This window comes from Aulonocara stuartgranti (genome assembly GCF_965226115.1).
Source record: "Aulonocara stuartgranti genome assembly, chromosome: 23".
NCBI classification, from domain to species: domain Eukaryota; kingdom Metazoa; phylum Chordata; class Actinopteri; order Cichliformes; family Cichlidae; genus Aulonocara; species Aulonocara stuartgranti.
The window spans coordinates 3,619,891-3,642,477 of NC_138958.1; the positions used below are offsets into that span (position 1 = coordinate 3,619,891).

The window sequence follows — 22,587 nt, forward strand, 5'->3', positions numbered from 1 at the left end:
ACATGTATACTGTACAATCATTCCACCCTGGACAAACAGCAGTTCGAAAAAGTAAATAAAAGACCAAAATAACCATGACATTCATGAGTGTATGTAGACTTCACGACTGCATCTAAACCTAAGTGCCACTAGAGGGCAGCAGATATCTTATCAGGGCATCAATGAACTCCAAAAGTGCAAATTTAAGTGAGTAAAACTGTTATAATCATGCCTTCAGTAATTGAATTGTGTCATTCACACCGCTTGGCATTTCTGTTGTGTTTCATAACAAAACAGAGTAGCTGCAGATTTGAGATATTCTGACTTTTTGGCTGAGCTAAAAACGTGCAGATAGTTTTTAGTGGCTAAAAGGACACGTTGCTACTGTTTCTTAAGCTGGTCTCATTCATGCTCTCTGCAGAGAAGAGAAGGTATCAAAGCGAAAGAAGCGCCGTCTGAAGCCTCTCAACGCGATGCTGTAGGAGCGGAAAAAAAGACCATCCGACTTGAGATCACCAGGAACAACCGGGACAGCGAGAGCTGCGCGGATTTTAGATGTCAAACAAATCGTAACGGTGACATTTCTCCGCGCTGAAGTGGGAGGACACTTACAAATTGTAATGCTGAAATATGAGAGAGCGAAGCCGGGGCGGGTGAAGGCACATGGGTGAGGACTGCTCGTATACTCCGGGCTCTAAAAGACGAAAAAAAAAAAAGGCACGATTTGCTTGGACCTGGATTTGGCGAAGACAGATGAATTCATTAAGTTGATCTTTGGTTCTCAACGGAGCTCTGCACACCTTTCTCTCCTACCGATCTCAATGGATAAATAGATAGACCGTGAGGGCTGGGATTAAATTTCATTTAACATTTAATCAGGGCTTTCAGAGCCAGTCTCATTCAGACGGTAAAGACTGTATCCTGAAGTATCCTGGGCTCTGGAGCCAAAATGTTACGGTTGTCTCTGACAGCTTTGAGGCTTTCGTGGATTTTGTACATCTGCACCGTGAGCACAAGTTCTGCACAAGAAAGACAGTAAGTAGCCTGTGTTACATGTGGTGTCTTTGAGCTGCTGTGTGCTCTACTACAAGCATTTCCCGGTGCTTTAAGTATGGATAGACTGTGATTGTTCATTGAAAAACTTTTAAAAATTATCTTTAAAAATAGTTTTATTTAAACTGAGTGCATTTCATTGTACGGATCAGTCAGATTAAAACCTTTTTGTGAATAAGCCACAATTTAATGTTATTACTGTCCCAACCACACTGCCACTAATGTATTGTTGTCATACTTTCATTAATTGTGTTACTAACCTGTGAGGTTGTCACACAGAGTGATGCATTAGGTCAATGATAGCCCATAACTTGCCAAATATGAATAGATGCACTCCTGTGTGTCTTTCATTGTTGTTTTGTTTAACCCAGACCCAGGACGGATTCTATCAGTCAGGTGCTTGAGGGGTTAATTGTGACCTTGGGAGATAACAGACCAACTAGTTGTAGCCAGGGGCGTAATTTCCAGGGGGGTTAGGGGGGTTATGACCCCCCCCCCCTCCCCCCAATAATCAGACCCAACCAATATACCCCCCCCCCCTCCTCCCCCCAATAAAATTATGAATTATCTTGCATAAATAGGATGTTGATTTTCTTTACTCATTTCAGGTATTACCAGCAAAATAGTTGTATGTCTAATCATCTGGGAATTTACCCAGATTTATTTATTTAGACAGAGATCAGCACAAAGTTACGCCGATGGTTGTAGCAATTCTTCCAGGAAGAGAGGAGGGGTTACTATCAAACTCAAGCTAAAGCAGATCTTTTTGTGAAGCTTTAAACAAGTTAGCTTAGAAGTTTAAGCAATGAGCAAAACATGAAACCATGTGACTCTTAAAAGCTTCACCTACACATGAGAGCAGGCTCTTAACTCCCACAGGACAAAAGTTGAGCAAAAACAATTAGAACTTGAGTAAATGGAGCCATGTGACTGAAATAAGCACGGTCTCCACCACCTGATCCCAGCTCATCCAAGAGCTGGTTAAACTCACTGTAGATCAAACGCACAGAGTCAATTTCCTCTTATTATCCTCATTCTCCCGAAAGCCTTATTTTCCAGGGGATTTTCTCATGACTTTTTCTCTCTCTCAGGAACTGCAGTTGCCTCTAGCTGTAATGCCATTGTGCTGTAATGCCAACCACCTGATCCTTCTCTCATGCATGCAACTGGGCTTGTGCTCAAGGATTTGCTCACCTCTAATTTGTGTGATCTTCAGTTAAGTTGTTAAGGGGTGAGTTGGCCCAGTCGAAAAAAGCTGCAAGGCTGGGGTGAGCAAGCAATGAGTTAGACTAACAGGAAGATATTTACACTTGCGTTGCTGTATCAGCCTCGGTCATCACATGGTCAAAAATAATTAAACTGACTGAGTCTCAAACACAGCTCAACATTTGGTGGACACTTCAGTGAACTTGCTCCACACACTCTGGTGATTGAGTCATACTGGAGCATGCTAACAAGAGCACCTATTATTCTACCTTTGTTACCTGAGAGAAGTAGCCCCTTTGTGCCAGAAGGCATGTTCTTTCAAAATAAAACTTAAATTGAACCCCCCCCCCCCCACACACACACACACACACACACACACACACACACACACACCCTAGACTCTTAATAAGCATCAAAGAATGACCTTTGCTCTGTGACCTCAGTGACAGGTCCCCTTCCCTCAATTAAATGTCAGAGTGACTGTGAGGAATCTCAGCCACTATTTTTCCAAACAGATGTCGAGGTTCTGTCAGAGGGTGCCGGACCACCCAAAGAAAACATTAAAGCAACAAGCTCAGTGGTCGTCAGGCACTGCATCCCTGGTGAAAACTGCAATTAACCTTGTGCGTGCATGGAAGTGAAAAAGATGAAGCGAGACAGAAAAAAATGTGTATTTACACCTGGTCTCCAATCTCCTTTTGCCTCCCTTGCCATCACCTGTATTCTCCCCCTACTGTCATCTCACCTCACTTTACCCCCTTGCTCCCTCCTTCCTTTAAACTCTTTCCCTCTCTCTGCCCTCCTGCTCTTCTCTCAGGGGTTACTTGGTCGCTGCACCCTCTGTCTTTCGAGCAGGCGTCGAGGAGAGCGTGAGCGTAACCATCTTTAACGCGAAAGCAGAAACCCGCGTCCAGGTGCAGCTGTCGGTGAAGGGACAGACGGTTGCCCACAGCCATGGCTCAGTGCTCGGTGAGAACAAATTCTTTAAGCTAAAGTTACACTGGCACAGTGGGTTACGTTTGGAAACAAAGCATGCACTGACAAGTTAGGCAAGCTAAAAGATACCCCCTTTATGTCACTGTTTTCAAAGGATGCAGGCAGGCAAAATATACACATAGATTAAAGAACACACACACACAGACGGTGTGAGCCTCTGCTACAAGACAAGCTTTGGCTTTTATATAGATTATCTGTGACTGCAGGCATCAGTTCAGTCCAGCTCATCGGCCACTTAATGTACACACTGTGTGATTTGTTTGACAGCATAGATAGATGGTGCTGACTCTGCTTAGAGGAGACAGGTTGCAGCTGGAACAGCAACTGAACTGACTTAACCACAGCGCTTACAGTTAAAGCATGTTAGAAGCATGCATTTTATTGATCACTTTACAGATCTGTGAGAAACTGAGGTTTAGTTTAGCTTGGTTTATTAAGATCCCTATTAGCTGTAGCAGCACAGCAGCTATTCTTCCTGGGGTCACAGATCTCTACACTTTGACTGTAACTGATTACTCAAAGCCGTACAGCATCTTAACAAAAACAAAACGAACCACACATGCAAACAATCAAACAGCTCCTCACAACACAAATGGTGTTCCGCATCAAGCTAGGCACTGATGACATACTATTCGTACGTGCACACTAGTTCTGCTACATTGGCAATGAATTCTATTCCATAACAGACCAATAGAAAACTGCTCTACTGATTGAACTGGTTCTTGCTGTGAGTTATAAAATCTCTCTGTGGCGTGTTTGTTAGAATAATTTGTCATTCATTTTCAAACAAAATCATTGGAGTGTTTGTAACAAAAGCATGAGGCGTTTGTGCATTGTTACAATGTTTGTTCTGTACACACAACAAAGGACAGCATGTGCTGCTCTGTTTTCTACCACTTGCTACTTCTTAATCTACTTCTTTGTGCCACGTAATGTTGGGCAATAATCAAGATGAGACAATATCAAAGTCTGGACAAATTGTTTCATTGGGTTTGGTTTCAAAAACTTTGCACATCCTTTAACTACAGAAATCCAGTTTTTCCCCATTTTAGCGAATAGCTTATTAATGTGTTGAGTCTCAGGGACTTGATCATCAAGCACATCGTTAATAGAAACCTCTAAAAGAGTGGTTGTAACCCAACAAAACCCATTCAAAGTCAATTTATTCCTCTATCTATTTGCACTTAAATCTGAGGTGCAGTCAGTGGTCTAATCGAGTGTGTATGGCAGAGCCTGTGGGGGGAAAAAATCTTACTTTAAATCTCACTTTTTCTCCTTTTAGACAAAGGCGCCATCAAACTAAAGGTGAGTCGAACTTTGTGTGCCACTAAGTGCGCTTTTATTTTCTCAGCAGCGGTGACAGCTGCACAGTAGTGAGAGCCCCCTGTCCGCTGTGTGCACATTCCTCAAGCAACATGCAAATCAACACTAACATTATTTGTAATGCAACATCTGTCTCTGCTCATTCATTGGGAATAAGGTAACAGCCTCGATATAATATGCAACAGCTGTTGACGTGCATGTATGGTCCGCCGCCCCCGAAGGCTGGAATAGATCAATCTAGTATGCACGACTTTTAGAGATTCTTTGCCTCTGTCTCTCTCTCTCCCTTCCCTTCTCATAACCTCTACCCTCATTCTCGTAAAATACTGTCGCGTGAAGCGTACTCTGTTGGAGGCTGACGTCTTCTCTGCTTTTTTTTTTTTTTTTTTTAAATCTGTTTTTGTTATTCTGGAGCTTTTGTTCTCTAGAAAATGAAATTGAATAAATCACGGCAAATAATTCAGCCTCGAGTAAACACTTCAGTCCTAATTTACGTTTTCAGTTCCCGCTGACTTTGCTTTTGTATGCGTTTATGGATGTGTGTATACACCACCAGGTTCCCTCGGGGCTGAGAGGCCAGGCCCACCTGAAGGTCTGGGGGAACCGTCACCTCGCGGAAGGAGGTTACATTTTCCACAACTACACCACCGTCACCGTGGAGAGCAAGGGCACAGCTGTGTTCATCCAGACTGACAAACCCATCTACAAACCCAAACATAAAGGTTCCCTCATAGTGCACCTGGTAGTTAATCAGTTAATCACAGAGTAATGCCAGTTAGTGGAAATAAGTCAGGGGATGCAGGCATGTTGATGCTGCATTTGAGCTGTACAAATGTTGTAGACATAGCTGCTGATTGCATAATTAAGGATTTCAACCCATCAAATGACTTCAGACAGCTGGGGTTGTTTTCTTTAGAAGTATCAAGATTTTCATGTGCGTGCAGACTTTTCTGATTAGAAACACGAAAGACTTATTTTAAGATTATTGCATTTCTTTTTTTGTCTTTAGTTCTCATCAACGTTTACACAGTTGACCCTGACTTGAGGCCAGTAAACGAGAAGGTAATTCCGAATTGATCTCATATTCAGACAAATATTAAAGCAATTTGTCGTGCTTCTTCAGCAGATTCACAATAAACAGTAAACCCATTGAATGATAATCTTTAATAAAAATGGGTTGGGTTATTAGCAAAACCTGTGTTTTTACGACAGAGTTGACAGACAGACTTTGATTTATGACCGAGTGTTTACTACAGGCATACTTTTCCACCTTTTAATTGGTGGAGTTAAGAGGAGAAACTTTGCACTGTGTGCAAGAAAATGTACAGTTGCCTATTTACTGTAGCCAAGCTAGACTCATTTCTCTTGGAATGTTAGCAATGACTCCAAAAATACTGTGCAACTGTGCACACAGACAGCTTATTGATGTTTGCAGCTATAAAGGTACATTGCAGGTAAAAGGGCAATACTTAATTGTACAGACAGAAAATTGTTGAAATCGAAATGAATGGGATGAAGCATAGAGATAAAACACAGGATTTGTACTTTTTTTTAAGCAACTTTATTGCAACTTTTTCTTGTGTTTCTCTCTTTTGTTCTTTTTTTTTTTTTTGCAGATTGAGGCATATATTTTGGTGAGTGCAGGCTGACAGGACCACCCAGGGTTGGCAGAGCCACGTCCGGGATGGGACAGTGGCAATTTTAGTTCCCAGCCTGCTTGGAGATTACAGAGCAGAAGTCAGGGCAGCTCACCTAGATAACAGGGTGCTCTTTGGACCAGTACAAGGATAAACAACATGAAAGGAACCTCTTTTCTTCTCTTCTCTTCTCCTTTGTCTTTTTGTATCTGTACATCTACAACACACTATAATCCCTGTATTAGCAAACCTAGCTCACATTGGATCTTCATTCATCTTTCCAGATCTTAGGAAATATTTGGAAAACACCAAGCAAAGACTTCATGGGAAGCGAAGAAAAGCTTATACATGAGTTAACAGTAGCAACAAGCACACAGATGCATTTTTCTTCCTCAGTTATAGACTACAGTATATGTTATTTTTGGAAAGAGTTTTAAAAGTATTTTGGAAAATATATCAGAACCCAGATATCTGGGTCAAGTTCAGTGAGGGGACTGTTCAGCAATAATAAAACTATTTATGACTTTTTCTATTGTGTGATAACAACATTCACTGAGCAACTAAACTTGTACCGCATTTTTGTTTCGGTATGTGAAGTAAAGGAATCTTAACATTGGTTTGTGACATCCTGCTTTGATCTTCCAGGATCCACGAGGATCCAGGATGGTGCAGTGGAGAGGGCTTAATTCTGTCTGCTGTGGTGAGCCGCATCATTTGCAGTATTTTTACATCATCTTTGTGTAAGCTGCACGTTTACATTTCATTGCTAGGTTGCTCTGGGGGATTGAATTAAAACACTACTTTTCTGGACTCATAATTGAAGAACGGTGATATATGATTGCTACAGTTTGGTTAATCACTATCAAGGACACAGGAATTAAATGTGTTAATTAGATTTTTGCGTCCTGTAGGGGTGGTGAACATGAGCTTTCCTCTGTCTGACCAGCCTGTGTTGGGAGATTGGTTTGTCTTCGTGGAGGTGCAGGGCCACACCTATAACAAGTCGTTTGAAGTGCAGAAATATGGTGAGGACCTACACACTGTCGCACACCTGCCATTGTTTATTGAGAGCACTGTAATGAGTGTGTGTGTGTATGTTTTTTTTAACATTGTAGGCTGTTTTAAATGCCTGTCTTTTTATTTCAAGTTGTGTTAAAAGCATATTTACTGTTTTACTCTACTAAAATGTGTGTAGTTGTCAAATAATATATTACAAATAAACAGCAAGGCTATTGATGTATAAGATATAACACAAGAAAAAGTTCAAAAAAAAAATATTGTGCTGCCTCTCTTTCAGTGGCGCCCAAATTTGAGTTGGTGATTGATCCACCGCGCTACATCCGTGATCTGAACTTATGTGAGCAGGCCACAGTCAGGGCCAGGTAAGTCACTAAATATTCAGCGCTGTACGAAAGTGGAACAAGACTTTAACCTGGACTTGTGGAGTGTTTTCTTTGTTTCTTTGTTTACACTAATCAGCCACAGCATAAAAACCATTGACTATGGTGAAGTCATAATCTCATTCCAGTGCAGCACTCTTCTGAGAAACGGTGGGTACTTACGTGCGGACTTTGACACACAGCGCCTGCTAAACATTCTTGCAAAATGGGACATCTTCCCATGGTAGTAGCCTCCTCCTTTAGGGGGTGTGCTCTCATATGCCACATATCAAAAACTGCACAGGATCAGCTTAAAGGACACATTAAAGCGCACAAAGCGTTCACCTGATCTCTAAACTTAACTACCAGCATGACAGAGCAGCCATGGGGTGCACTAGAACAACCCTGGTCCACAGAGCCCACTGCCATTGTCCCGGTGCTATACATCACATGAAATCCCAGCAGGTATTGTTTCCATGCCCCCACAAGTCAGAGCAGTTTTGAAAGAATGAAGGGGACTTACTCAGTGGTAAGCAGTGTTGGTCAAGTTACTTGAAAAAAGTAATCAGTAACTAATTACTGATTACTTCCCCCAAAAAGTAATCCCGTTACTTTACTGATTACTTATTTTCAAAAGTAATTAATTACTTAGTTACTTTTTTAAAAAACGATTTACAACCTGAAGAGGTGATAAAGTGATAGATCTCTCAGCCCAATTCTACTTTTTCTGCATAATCCATCATACAAAATGTAATCAAATGGAAAAGTCTCTTTGTTTTTAAACTTGTTTTATCAGTTTTGATCTTTTAACTTTATGCATCAAGCAAAAATTAAATTATATGCAACATTCTCTGACTGGAAGAAATTAGTTTAACATTTAAACCTATTTTCTGCACATTCCAGCACATAAAATAAAATATTTTTTGTGTTTACACTCAGTCTTTCAAATAGATGCAAGTAAAACACAGCAGAAAATAAATAAAGTCAAAGACTCAGTGGTCCTGTTGCTCTATTTTCACCTGTAAAGCAGGAGCAGGGTAGGCGGAGGTTTACCCTGGTGCAGGTGTGCCGCAGCGGTCAGGTGAAGAATCCGCGAGTTTCTCTGTGAGTTTCCCATTACGTCGTTGCGCACTCGGTGCTTGTTTAGGGGTTTTTTTCGGTGTAAAAAGAAGTTTTCTTCCCACGCACAGCGGACACTAATGTTTTTGTCACTTTTTATGGAATCAAACTCAAAGTAAGGTCAGTGCTTCCAAGCTTCAAACGCTGCACGCTCATACTCTCTCTGCACTCGATATATGATCCATTGTTGATCTGCACACAGCTGTTATCACAAACGTCGCACTCGTTTACGTCACTGTCATGAGACATTCTCGCAAAAAAATCATGGTTTTAGTAACGCAGTAACGCAGCGTTCCTACGGGAAAGTAACGGTAATCTAATTACCGTTTTTGCAATAGTAATCCCTTACTTTACTCGTTACTTGAAAAAAGTAATCAGATTACATGTCCATCTCTGATAATAGGTTATAAATGTTTTTTATTATTGTAATGTTTATTTACAATACAACAAAAAAGAACATCAATTTTACACTCTGGCATGTCACTCTTATGCAGATATACCTTTGGGAAACCCGTAACTGGGAAGTTGACAGTAAATATGACGGTGAATGGGGTCGGCTACTACCGCCATGAGATGGGCCATCCTGTCATAAAAACTATGGAGGTTAGTTTATTTAATCCCTATTCTACATGCTTTGTGAATGTATTAGAGACTTCCAAGCTGATATGGAAACAGGGTTGTTGATTGATTGTTGTTTTGTCTTCAGAGTTCCTTCAAAGTGCTACTGTTTTATGCATACACTGTAAATCATTGTTATTATCTAAGAGGTTAAGCTCCAAACCCTGACACCAAAATTATACATGTCCTGCTGTACCTGATTACATCTTTTCTGCTGTCAGATCAAAGGCTCTGCAAATTTCAGTCTGTGCGTCAAAGACATGATGCCCTTGGATGTGGCTGATCACTTCAGAGGGACTGTTAGCATTTGGGCTTCTGTGACCAGTGTAGATGGAAGCAAGCAAGCCACATTTGATGATTCCACACCAGTCCATAAACAGCTCATTGACATCAAGTACTCTAAGGATACACGCAAACAGTTCAAGCCTGGTCTGCCTTACAAAGGGAAGGTGAGAGCCCACAAAAAAGTTATTGGCACCGTGGGGAAAAAAAGAGAAGAGAAATACGAATCAGCTTGGATCTTCATCTCACTGGGATTTGCTTTGAGAAGAGCTCAGAGTATATTTATTTGTTGTGCTTTTTAAATAAAGTATGACTTTAACTGCTAGTCAGTTAGATGCTAAAGCTAAATTAAGCCTGTATTCAGCCATGTACATTACTGATTCACAAATGAGTCTGCATTTGCACACTCAGTCGTTTTCCCTCTGCTTTGTAGATCGAGGTCACCTATCCTGATGGGAGCCCTGCTGAAGGGGTAAAGGTGCGCGTTAAAGCAGAGCTGACCCCGAAGGACAACGTCTATACCAGCGAGCTAATCTCCAAGGACGGTCAGGCCACCTTTGAGATCCCTTCCATCCCGGCAGCTGCTCAGTATGTCTGGCTTGAGGTCAGAACTTCCTATTGTCACGTAATATAAACAGAGTGATGCAAGAAGTAATTTGAAGCTAATCTTAATTGCATTTTCTTGACAAAGACCAAGGTGATATCCATTGAGGACAGGACAGTTGGAAACCAGTACTTGCCCAGCTACCTTTCTATCAGTAGTTGGTACTCTCCTAGCAGGTGTCACATCCAGATCCAAAGTCCCAGCACCCCGCTCAAGGTAGGTGTGACCTTTTTCGGTGGTATGAGTTTCTTGCTTAACTTTGGATGATTTAAACATGTTTCAAAACATCAGATTGTGAAGTATATTTATATCTGTCTGCATGTATAGGTTGGACAAGAGGCAGAAGTGGCTCTCAAATCCACTTGTCCCTGTAACTTCACCCTGCATTACGAGGTAGCATCCAGGGGAAACATTGTCCTATCAGGCCAACAGGCAGCCAACCTGACAGCCTCCCACAGAGGAAAAAGGGCCACAGTCACCTTTGACAAGAACATTCACAGCACCCACCTGCCTCCTTCTGCTTCTGGTACTCATTTCTTCTTATTACAGCTCTAACTTCAATGTCATCCAGGTAATTTTAAGAGCTAAAGTTTCACAGAATAATCCTTTGATGAATCAGCTTTTTTTTTCTTTCATTGTTGTAGTGCTTGGGAAATCAGTGTCCAAGCTTCTCAATCGTAGTGGTCTTTGACATCAGAATGCCAGATAGTTTTGGAGAAAGCACTGTCACCCTGTCACTCTGCCAGATGTTGCAGGCTCTTCCTCCCAGACTGAGATGGACAGATGTGTGTCCTACCTACGTTTTCCTGTTAGTCACAGCATGGCACCACTCAGCCGTCTGCTGGTCTACTATGTGAGGGAAAACGGTGAGGGTGTCACAGACAGTCTGCAAATCCCTGTCAAGCCCGAGTTTGAGAACCAGGTTTGGAAACAGAACTATTATAACTTAATTTATCCAGAGAAAAGTACTGCAGTTGGTACTGTTGCATATGCTTGTTACGAAAACACCAGTGTTTTTGGATATACAAAATTAAGTTTGTCTTTTCATGTTTTGTTTGGGGGTTTTTTTGCTGCTAAAATAGCGATTTATTAAAACCCGGAGAAAAGGGTGCACTCTCTGTATACACCTTGGAGCTGAGCCTAAGTATCCATGCACCAACCATTACACCACAGTGTAATGTCTGTAAACAAACAGCTGTGTTGGCTTGGGAGAGATCCCCAGTTCCTGCCTGCATTAGGTGGAGTTAACTCCCTGAAGTATTTACAGCTCTCTGGTATGCCCTTACAACACTAAGTGTGTGTGTGTGTTGTGCGTATGTGTGCCGGAGGAGGGGGTTGTGAGGGCAGGATGAGACAGCAGCCGCACAGGCTGCAGGCAGATAGGTGGGGTCATGACAGGAGAGGATGACAGGTTACAGAATGGTGAAAGGAGGGCAGCGGAACCGATTAACGGTGTTAATTTGTGATTTTGTGCTGGTGAGAAATAGTTCTGATTTGTGAAAGCTGACTCTGGCCATCCCTCCCTCTTTCAAAGGCTGTAGTTTTCCACTCTCAGTCAGAGCTTTCCAAAGTTTGCTGCTTAGAATTCTCAGACTGATATTATTCCGAATGCCACTGAGGATCTGCCAGCTAGTGCTGAAATTATTTAGTTTTTGACCTGACAGTTTGATATTTGATATTGACATTTTGATAGATATTTCAGATTTTTCTCTTTCATGAGGGAAACATTCAGTCTTCTGGTTCAAGTTTTATGTTCAAGTGACCAATTTGAAGACATCTCTGTGAACCTTTTCAGTAAACTTATAACCGTACAGTCTTACAAATTCACAATTCTGTGGAGCGGAAATGTGTTAAATGCACCTTGTTTATGCAGAATGCACTTATGTGTCATGTTTTGGATTGCAGGTATCTATTTCTATGTCGACCAATGAGTCCATGCCGGGGGACTCGGTGACCCTGCGCGTTCGGGCTCAGAGGGGATCCTGTGTTTGCGTGGCCACTGTAGATAAGAGTCTTTACCTGCTGAAGCCCGACTTTCAGCTGAGTCCTGAAAAGGTTGGTCATATTTATAGATTATGGCGATATTACACTTTAATAAACAATCGATTAAAGCGTTCTTTAACTTAAAATCGCTTTATAGTATAGATTTAGAGAGCTGGTTTAAATTACTTTCTTAGATCGTAGTTTTTAAGAAGTTACCTGCTGTATTTTTGTAAATAACTTTACTTTTACTGTAACTTTATATAAATATGTTTTTCACTCTGCAGGTGTTTAAAGAGCTGGCAGAGTTTGATGTTTCAGACGCTTTCAACATTCCTAAAGATGACGGACACTTCTGGTGGCCTGGGCTGACGGCAAAAAGACGGAGGCGGTCCTCTGTGTTCCCATGGCACTGGGACATCACTAAGGACGCGCGCTTTGCTTTTACAGTGAGAACATACACTTAGTGAAAGAGCTCAGCTAGTGCTGTCACTGGGTTAAAAGGTAATCGTACTAGTGCGTGCAGATGTTTACTTCTCTCTATATTTAATACAGGAAACGGGACTGGTTGTGATGACAGATATGGTGAGTTTAAACCATCGGCAGAGTGGGGGCATGTACACAGATGAAGCTGTTCCTGCCTTTCAACCGCACACCTCTACCTTGGTGGCTGCTATGCCCTCCCGCCCCACAAACAGGTACAGGATGTTCTTTATAGGTGTCCAAGGCTGTCCACTGGGCATCAGCAAACTCTATTATTCAACGTTTTCATAAATGGCGTGAAAGTTCTTCTTGTACCAGCCGACGTTTCTTTATATTTTACTTTTCATTTTTTTAAAGTGGTTTTGAGAAATAGTTCTCCAGGCTTTTTGAAGGACTTTTAAAGTTTCTCTTTAGGCACTGGCTGCTTTTGCATTCATTTTCATGACCATGACCATTTTTCATGGAAATGATTGTCTATGTGACGCTTAACTCTGTTGAATCATTCAAACATAAAAAGGGCCCCTAACTCAAGGGATGAACCAGTCTTGTGTCTACACATAATGGGCAACTTAGCAAAAAAAGCATTTTAAATTGTATCGTTAGACACTTTGTTACTAGCAGCCCGCTGCAAAATTAAATCATTTCTTCATTTTTTTAGTTGAATCTACAAAAATCTCTATTTGTCAGCGTTTTTGCACCATTGAGGTGATTCCTAAAGAGCTGTAGCCAAAAACTAGCGTGTCCTTAAAAAATGAGGAAATTGGACAAATCCAACAAAGACCTGACACAGGACCTAAGAGATTAATCTGGCCCTTCAACTGATCCATCTGCTGTTCACTACTGCCCGCTGTTCATCAGAATTTATCTCTGTTAAAGGGTGGCTGTCAAAGAAGCCATTGTAAAGGAAGGGAAACAGGGGAAAAGGCTGAGGTTTGCCAAAGAACTGGACTAAAAACCATTGGCAACAGGTCTCATGGAGTGATGAATCCAAAATTGGCATTTTTTGTTCAAATTGTTGTCAGTATGTATGGAGGAGGTCAGGAGAGAGGTGCAGCAGTGAGTGTCTACAGCCCTCTGTAAAGTACGGTAGAGGCTCTGTCAAAAACTACCATCAGATTTTGATCTGCCATGCAGTGCAGCTGGAAAGTATCTGATTGGCTGCAGCGTTATTCAAATAACATCCAAAGAAGAGCTTTGAATTTCCTTTAAGAAGCCTGGAGAACTCTTCCTGAAAAATACTTAGAGAAATCAGAAGAAAGCTCATTCAAGAGATTTATTTGTTAGAACTATACAAATAATTGCATTTGTGCAAAACACATTAAATAATGTGTTTTGCACATAAATTGAAATTTGGCAGTTTTCTGGCAAGATATAAAGGAATGAGGGGTGGATCAAGACTTTTACACAGGACATTATAAATTTTAAAAACATGAATTATAGGAAACTAGCTTATCAAATACCATACTCTATTGGTATTAAAAGCCAAACTGTGAGCCACCTGGGTGTGGTGTCATGTCATAGTCAAGGTTATTCAGTTGTTTTTGTGTATGTTGGCTCATTAACTGATAAAAACAGATGATCCTTGTCTGTTTTGGAGGTTCTTTTAAACCATTAAATTTGTGTACTTGTATGTATTACTCCACCCTCTTTAATGTCAGAGGGAAAAAAGTGGTTATTATTGTTGAAGAAGATTAACTGTAATCCTTCACTGGACCACACACTGTAATATGGGCATGTACTTTACCGAAAACAAGGAATCTGAACGCAAACCCATAACAGAATAATAATTACATCAAGATCGCCCTCTTTGTTTGATTTCACATGTTAGGCCTGCATTCCCCTGTGCTACAAATACTTTTCATTTTAGTGCCGAACTTCAAACACATGATGTGACTTATCATTGTGGAATTTTAAATAGTATATTTTTCCATTATGTTGTTATTTTATTAGCTAAAGCTTTTTCACTGATGTCTTCTTGTGTTTTGGCTGTAGAGTAGAGAGGCGGAGGCGTACATTTTTCCCAGAGACTTGGGTGTGGCACTGCCTCAACGTCAGGTATTTAAATCTTTAAATAATATTTGTCTTGTGTGAGCGTGTCTGTGTGTCTGCGTTACTTGCCTCTGGCTAGATATATCAGGTGCAACAGATTGTCTATCCTTTTATGTGATTTAGTGCTTGAGAGAATAGAGAAATGGAAAAGAGAGGAGCAAATGTGGAAAAAAAATGATAGCGTGAAAAAGATACAGGAAAAATATTTACAGAGAGCAAAAAGGAGGTGAGAAATATGTGAAAAGCAGAATATAGGTAGAAGAAGAAAGGCGAGAGTAGAGCTGGAAGAAAAAAGATTGGAGAGTACTGGAAAGGAAAACGTGAACATGACAGACTCTTGGAAGAAATTTGTGAGAGGAAAGGTGCGAGGCGGTGCTGTATGCCAGACGGCCGATCTTCCATCATGCAGCAGCATCCGCCACTTCTCCCACTGGGTGTGAAATGCCTCATTCAATCTTGGAACAGACTCTTACTTTCTCAAGAGCTCCTTCCATTCATGTTTAGCCAATATAAATGAATTGCCCATAGATTTCCATATGCTTGATTCCCTTGGATGGGACTTCAGCTCTCACTAATTTCCTGTGAAGTGCAGAGCTCTGATTTTTCCTTAAAAGTATATTAAAATGGATTTTGGACGGCTTTGATCAAAAGGAAGGCTGTACATGCAGTTTTTGAAGTTTATTGTGCCCTCTTGCAGTTTGCCAAGACCAACATCCAGTGAGCGCTGCCAATAATGACTCCAGCTCATTTCTTTCAAAGAAACAGATTGGGTCAACACCTGACCGTCCCTTGAAACCGTCCATTTTAGAGTGTTTGCTGTAGTTATATTGGTGCAGATGTTGGTGTTGACACAGGTGCTAACATTAAAGTAATCTCCAGCCTTTGATCAAGCTCTTCCTTGTAGTTGATGAATTTTAATAGCTTGTCTTAAAAAGAAAATATGCTCGAATTATTTTATTCCACTGTTGTATCTCCACGTAACAGCTCTGAAACTGGGGAAGCTGAACTGCACCTGGATGCGCCAGATTCAATCACCACATGGGTGGCAGAAGTTGTTTCCCTGTCCGAGCAGAAGGGGTTGGCGTTAGGAACGAGAGCAGAGCTTCGCACCTTCAAGCGCTTCTTTGTGGACTTTACGCTGCCCTACAGCTTAATCAGAGGGGAGCAGACCAAAGTTCCCCTCACCGTCTACAACTACCTGCCTACCTGCTCTGCGGTAAGATGTTTTCTTAATGTGGCAGATGGACAGGTCTCTGATATTAGTTCCTAGCAACTGCCTTCAAGTCCAATCTTGACATCATATTCTTTAAGACAGGACATGTCACATCTGTGCTTTTTAATCATTTATGACTTGTAAACCATCGCAGAACATATTTTTTAATACATTTTCACTAATTATAGGTTTGTATGACATGTTATGCAAACTCTTAACAGTTAGTTTTAACACTAATCCTAAAATGACTCCATCTAAACTTGCTAAGAGTTTATTAGAACATCAAGTTAGGAACCACAATGACGTCACTGAGACGTCTCTTCCTATTTAAAGGCAGTTTTTCCTTCCCACTGTCGCCAAGTGCTTCCTTACATGGAGTCGTTGGCTTTTCTCGCTATTATCGTAGGGTCTTTAACTTACAATATAAAGCACCTTAAGACAACTGTGATTTGGTGCTGTATAACAGACCATTCTCACTCCTGAGGCGTAATATACCGACGATTTGTCACGTCCCAAGGTGTTAAATAGGAACGCGCCCGGCGCGAAAGGTGACCTTCAGCATTCTTATGCTGCGTGCTGGGTTGTGGATGAAATCCAGTAGAACAACGGTCCCGTGGTAATAGGCGTTCCAGCCATGTATTCCAGCCCTAACCCTAACCATAACCTTATCCCTAACCTTAACCACCACTTTAATGACGTTAGATAGTGTTTTCCAAAGCGATTTAAGTAAAATAAACGTACATGTGTAGATTCATTCGAAACGGTTCTCCTGTTTCCTATTTTTCCGATCTCGTAATATAGAGACGTGTTGGGTGCCCGGAAGCATAATATACCGACGATTTGTCACCTAGCGTCAAATGTTACGCTTTGGGAGTGAGAATGTGTTGCGTATAAGTAAAAATGACATTCAAATTGTATTAAAGTGAAGAAGAGCAACCCATAATGTAGCGCCCGAAAAATTAAAAGACCACACTAGGCAAATATCTCAGTAATCTGAATTTGATAGTTAAATAAAAGACGTAGGCAGACAGACAGACTGCTCACAACTCTCACTATGATCAGACCCCAGATTTGGTTAAGAAAAAGGTTTCTAAGAGGAAAAGAGAGAAGGATCATCAAAAAAGAAACTGCAGGTTTGTCAGTCAAATGAGGCATAAAGTAGGTGCTCCGTTTAGTTGTTAGACAGAAGTAGGTCAACGATAAGCTGATAAAATCCATAGTCATAGAGATTTGGGAATCTTGGAACGGGATGAAACCAGCCAACACACAAATGAGTTCTCAAACCACTTCAGGACCCCTTAGAACACCTCGTTCCAGCGGATCTTTATGCAGAGCTTGTGGTTCAGACCGGATACGTCTTGGAATTTGTCCAGTCCTTCATTTTGTTCATAGCTCTGCACTAAAAATGGCACATGCCATAAATCACAGAGGATTATCCAGGTAGGAAATATTAAAATATAAGATGCAAATAACTGTGTTGATCTATTTCTTTAAATTATTATTTCTGCATGTATCAGAACTGGTTCGATATTATATACACATGCAGAACAAATATTTTCAACTGAAATAACTTCTTCGGTAGTAAGTATAGGTTTGTAATGTGACCATGAAGAGATTAGCCTAGTATGTTTGTTTCAGCACTTACTCCAAAGAGCCTTCTAAGCTCTGTCCTGGCCTTAAATGGGTCCATCCTGCACGCCATACGGATGACATCATGATGTTTGCAGATGAGCCTGTTAAATGGCCTGTGCGTGTGCTGCCCTGATGTCATGTTAGGTGAATATGCAAACCAGAATAGCCCATCCTTTGATGTCCACCCCAGCAACATGTGATTCCTATATTTTCTGCTCAGTTATTTATGACTTGTGGCATGCGGATAAAGAACAGTTAAAAGATCCTTCTGCATTACTGAGCCCTGTGAAAATTGGACGATGAGTGGAACTTAATCCTTCAGGGAGTTTGAGAAGCATGAGTCAGTCAGCATGGAAAATTCACAGTGTGATTTAAAAAATTCGCCCTTGCTTTCAGAGCTTTGATGAAGCACGCTATATGAGGGAGGGGCGTGCCTAACAGATATGATGTCATTAAAGGCTATCAGAGGAGATCGCTTTTCTCTGATTTGTCTCTTCTTCTCCTCTCCACTCGCAGGTTCATTTAAAAGTGTCGGTTCCAGAGGGCATCAAGTTTGTTGGCCATCCTGGAAAGCTTTATCTCACCAGGAAGAAGTGTGTTGCTCCTGGAGAGGCTGCTCCTACAAATATTGTATTGTCGTTCACTGAGCTGGGATCAGTTAACATCACAGGTATCCACAGAGCTCAGTCAAATTCATAAAACTCGCTTATTATTTTATTTCTAGTACTACGTTGATAAAGTGGCAGAAATGTTTTAATTAGGAAGCCATAATTATTTTGTTGGGACACGTATATGTGAGCCACAGGGCAAAGTCAGAGGGCAATTTTTCACTTCTTCCAACTGTGGAGAAGCATCTGTGCAGCAGTGCATGCTCATGGATGGTGATTGTGTTACCAGTACTATAAAAGCACAGACCTGACAATGCCATAAAGTTCCCATTCTCTAGATCAGCCATTCTTTAGAAAAAAAGAATGATGCAAGGTTTTGATGCTAATGTGAATGTTACAAGATTGATTTGTGCTGACTCATGGAAATGGCCTTATTTGCATTCTTTAGTGGCGTGGCACTTACAAGCAACAGCAAGCTTTCACCAGGACTTTGGTCCACTCAGTGTGATTCCACACAAAAGGGCGAGCCTATGACTGAGGAAAGCTTTGCTGGCCAAGGAGCCGTGTGTGTGATCTGGTCACCCACCCAGGTTACAAATAGTCCCCTCCGGAGCGCATGTGAAAACAAAGCAGGCCAGCAGTGGGGGAGTAACCAGAGCTGCACTGTGACACTCAGTGGCATGTTGATGAGTTTGCAGGTCACTGGCGGCCAATGGGCCCCCCATGGCCCCACTCCTAGTCCACTAGCCCCTTGTGTTTCCTTCTCACTACACACACACAAAGAGACACAATTGGCACAGGGCCACATTTCCAGTGGGCTCCCCAGCAAAAGAACTGGGAATCCTTTTACAGATATGCTTGTCTTGTCTAATGTATTTTGATGTCTGGAAATTTTGCAAAACATATTTATTTGACTGCTGATCATCTCACTAAGAAACTAATTAAGGTAATTAGAAAAAAAAAAGTATCCCAAATAGACTTACAGAAGTACAGATGGGAACAGGCTCACTATGCCTCATTTCCCTGGCTAAAGAAGAGAAACTGCTCAAGCCACTGTCTCTGAAGCTGCATATGGTGTCAAGAAAAACAAAATCTTAAGCTGACTTTTGTTCTGTACACAGCTCGTGCCATTGCCTTTAGTGAACCAGGCTGCTGCTCAGATGGATTCCAGATAGGCAAAATAAGTAACGACATGATCCAAGGCCAGGACTATGTCCGTAGGACTGTCCTGGTTGAGGTAAGAAAGCTGAGATTTTCCTTTAATGTTTTTTTTTAATCCTTTAATCTTTTAATAAGAAAGAACTACTTTTTTATTGTTTGTTTTGTGTATTTCTGTAATGTTTTTCTGCATCTTTTCTCTTGCTGCCACCCTGTTTACAGCCAGAAGGCCTGCCCAGAGAATACACCTACAGTGTTTTCTTCTGTCCAAATGGTCAGTGTAAATCATTTTTAATTGATATAGCATAATGAGAATAAACTTTACAAAGTTCAAGTTTATTTTGCATTTCATTTCTCAGAGAGGATTCATATTTCTACCCCCAACAAATATGAGTATCAGTATGTGAAAAAGCCAAGCAGGATGAACCAGTTCCTGGTGGCAGTAAAGACACACAACGATGCCCATTTTGCCCTCTCTGCCAGTCCCCACGACAGCGTAGAGATGCTGGAGATCGTACTCGGGGGCAGGCAGAACACTCGTTCCTGGATTTCCGCTGGCAAAATGGGCGAGCCTCTTGTCAGCGTCCCTACGCCAGGGATCCTGTCTTGGGATGAGTTCCGCAGCTTTTGGATCAGTTGGAAGGGAGGTGTGGTACAGGTAAGAAGAGAAAGGAATCATAGATGTAACACTTCCAAATGTACGGCAGATTTGCTTCGAGGTTGTGCTCGGATGCTCTGACACAAAAAGAAGTGCGGCAGGCCATGGGGTCTGTGTGTTAGGAGAGCTGGCGTCGTTTTTACTGGTGTGCCTCTGGGTGAACTCACACTTAACAGGGGACACTGAGGGCAGTCGATGATCCATGGCCAAGGACTTGCATGGCAGTGAATGGCTGGCACACCACTTCCCGGCTCCAGCCACAGCATCAATTAGACTTGCACCATTCACCAAAGGCAGTAATTAAAAAGCCGCGTATTACTTCCCAAAGTACTTTGGGAATACATTTATTTTCTACAACACCAATAGCGTTGGGAAATGGATGAGTTTCATGGTCTTATGGTGTAATGTGATTATGAAATTAAACTCTTATACGGGAGAGCAAGTGTGCTCTGCATGGGTCTGTGTGAGTGTTTGTTTTTGGGATTATCTGTGGGAGGTGCATGAATCACAATGGCATCACCAACAGCTGGAAGAAGGACCAGCTGGAAAGGAACTGTACCAGTAGGTTCACAAACCTATCCCATAAAAATTAAAATCTTTAACACTGTTAGCATGTTCATATGGGTTTTTATATATATATATGCTATGAGAGAAGTCAAAGCCATGGCTAAGAATTTTCACTTTGTACCTCTATATGTACCAGTGACAGGAGGGCACCTGCTTTGTAACACACTAGTGGAAATCCCTTATTTTATTCAGTTTGAATGGGTACCATCCAGGCAGTGCCCACTGTGGATTTGGGACCTTTTCCATCTACTGATCGTCTGGATGGATGTTGTGTCTTGCTTTAAGTAGCAAGAGAACCCAGTTATGAGTTATGAGACTGCAGATGCAGTCAAACAATAAAGGGGTGAGGAGGGAACTGAGTTCTTGGAGCATAGTTTCAGTAACAGATTATCTGTCAGCTATCTTGGGTCTAATCTGTGCCAATGTTTTTGTTGGTATCGTCTATAATGGGGCAAAAATAATGAAACATTTCAAGCAAATGCAGAATAATAATTACAAATAATTATTCCTGCGTTCCTTCCAGGTGGGCCATGGTTTACATCCAACCAATGAATCGGTCATCCTGCGATGGGCAGGCCAATTCACAGGACAGGTTTGACACTTTTATGACATCTTTGTTCCAACTCCAGGAAATATCTTTAGAGATCATTTCTGTAAAAATACCTTTTTTTTTCATCCAGGTGCGGCACATAGGCTTTTCTACAGGCTGGGGCTCAGTAGGGGAGTTCAAGATTTGGAGGAAGGAAGACTCTGATGACAACCACAATGAGGCTTTCACACTTGGAGTCCCACAAAACATGGTGCCTGGATCAGAAAGAGCTGCTGCATTTATGATTGGTAAACTGTTTTCTGGTTGGATGCTTATATATTCCATATACTATTATTACTTCCACCATTGTGTCATTTACATCTGAAAAAAAAACTATTTTAGATCATGCAATCCTCAAGCGAATGGAACTAATATACAGCACATTTTGCAGTGTCAGTAAGTGAAGTGTGTTTGTGTATCTTGCTCTAATATCAGGTGATGTTATGGGGCCAACTTTGCATAACCTGGACAAGCTCTTGAGGCTACCCTTTGGGTGTGGTGAGCAGAACATGATCCACTTTGCCCCCAATGTCTTTGTTTTGAAGTATCTGCAGAAGACCAGGCAGCTCAGCCCTGAGGTTGAAAATGAAGCAACTGACTACTTACTTCAAGGTAAAGAAACTGAATCCTAACAAATCGCTTCCTTGGATCAGATATTCAGTATTTTCTTTTCCTCGTAGGTTAAATATGACCTCCTCGCTTAGACAAGCTCTGATGGTCTCTTTAGAATTATTTTTTCATGTCCAAATGTGCTTGAGCTGCCATCAGAGTATTTAAGATGAATAATATATTAACGAGATGCTGAGTTAACTCAGTAACACCAATATGGTGATTCTTAAACATATGGATTACTTTCAGTACCACAGATTCTGCCATTTGTGCCCTCCCAAATACCCACCGATGTAAACCCAGTTAGAGACCAGCGCTTTAAACACAGGAACAAGGAAGTTATTTAAGTTCTTCAAGAGTGTGTCATGAATTTCAACAAGTCAAATCCTTTCTGGCATGAAGCTGCGCAAAGTGGCGTCATGCTCAAAGAAAGGAATGATTTCTAACAGTTTGCTGTTTTCTTAAAGTTATGCATCATAATTGGGCTGTCTGCAATCAACAAGAATATAGTTTACCTTGAATAACAGAGTTCATTTATCAGACAAAAAGTTTTTTGGCAGCGGAGCCTTGGACTGGCTGGGATTCAAAACTTTGAATCGTAACCCGAAACATAAAGGTTTATTCAGAGTTATCAAGATTAGTCTTTGTCCCTCACAAAGATATAAAAGGAAAACTTCAACTTTAATAAATGTCAATAGGCTTTATTATTGTGCCACACAAGGACAGGTCACCCTGCACATATATGTAAATTCAAGAGTTTGCCTTTGACACTGGGGCTGACCCTAAAACAAAGTGGAAATTCAGCTACCGAGTGTTTACTGTCTTAGGTACAGCAACAAATGTTT

The 22,587-nt window shown here is 41.4% G+C and overlaps 1 protein-coding gene across 2 annotated transcripts in view; it reads left to right on the forward strand.

Annotated features, from left to right (window-relative positions):
* Nucleotides 1–584: 584 nt before the first annotated feature.
* cpamd8 (C3 and PZP like alpha-2-macroglobulin domain containing 8) overlaps nt 585–22,587 on the forward strand; it is a 44,810-nt gene continuing 22,807 nt past the window's right edge. The window contains exons 1-27 of one of the 2 annotated variants that reach the window (XM_082523161.1): nt 585–1,014; nt 3,056–3,207; nt 4,517–4,539; nt 5,114–5,279; nt 5,567–5,619; nt 6,174–6,191; nt 6,840–6,894; nt 7,106–7,219; nt 7,492–7,576; nt 9,187–9,295; nt 9,532–9,759; nt 10,026–10,196; nt 10,284–10,412; nt 10,524–10,722; nt 10,943–11,118; nt 12,102–12,251; nt 12,464–12,625; nt 12,732–12,874; nt 14,652–14,714; nt 15,693–15,924; nt 18,070–18,223; nt 19,283–19,398; nt 19,542–19,593; nt 19,679–19,977; nt 21,068–21,136; nt 21,225–21,381; nt 21,569–21,745. In XM_082523161.1, the coding sequence (XP_082379287.1) occupies nt 929–1,014; nt 3,056–3,207; nt 4,517–4,539; nt 5,114–5,279; nt 5,567–5,619; nt 6,174–6,191; nt 6,840–6,894; nt 7,106–7,219; nt 7,492–7,576; nt 9,187–9,295; nt 9,532–9,759; nt 10,026–10,196; nt 10,284–10,412; nt 10,524–10,722; nt 10,943–11,118; nt 12,102–12,251; nt 12,464–12,625; nt 12,732–12,874; nt 14,652–14,714; nt 15,693–15,924; nt 18,070–18,223; nt 19,283–19,398; nt 19,542–19,593; nt 19,679–19,977; nt 21,068–21,136; nt 21,225–21,381; nt 21,569–21,745 (3,538 nt within the window). In that variant the 5' untranslated portion in view covers nt 585–928. Of the gene's footprint in view, nt 1,015–3,055; nt 3,208–4,516; nt 4,540–5,113; nt 5,280–5,566; nt 5,620–6,173; nt 6,192–6,839; nt 6,895–7,105; nt 7,220–7,491; nt 7,577–9,186; nt 9,296–9,531; nt 9,760–10,025; nt 10,197–10,283; nt 10,413–10,523; nt 10,723–10,942; nt 11,119–12,101; nt 12,252–12,463; nt 12,626–12,731; nt 12,875–14,651; nt 14,715–15,692; nt 15,925–18,069; nt 18,224–19,282; nt 19,399–19,541; nt 19,594–19,678; nt 19,978–21,067; nt 21,137–21,224; nt 21,382–21,568; nt 21,746–22,587 lie in introns of those variants that run through there. The other variant, XM_082523162.1, reaches the window with a different exon arrangement.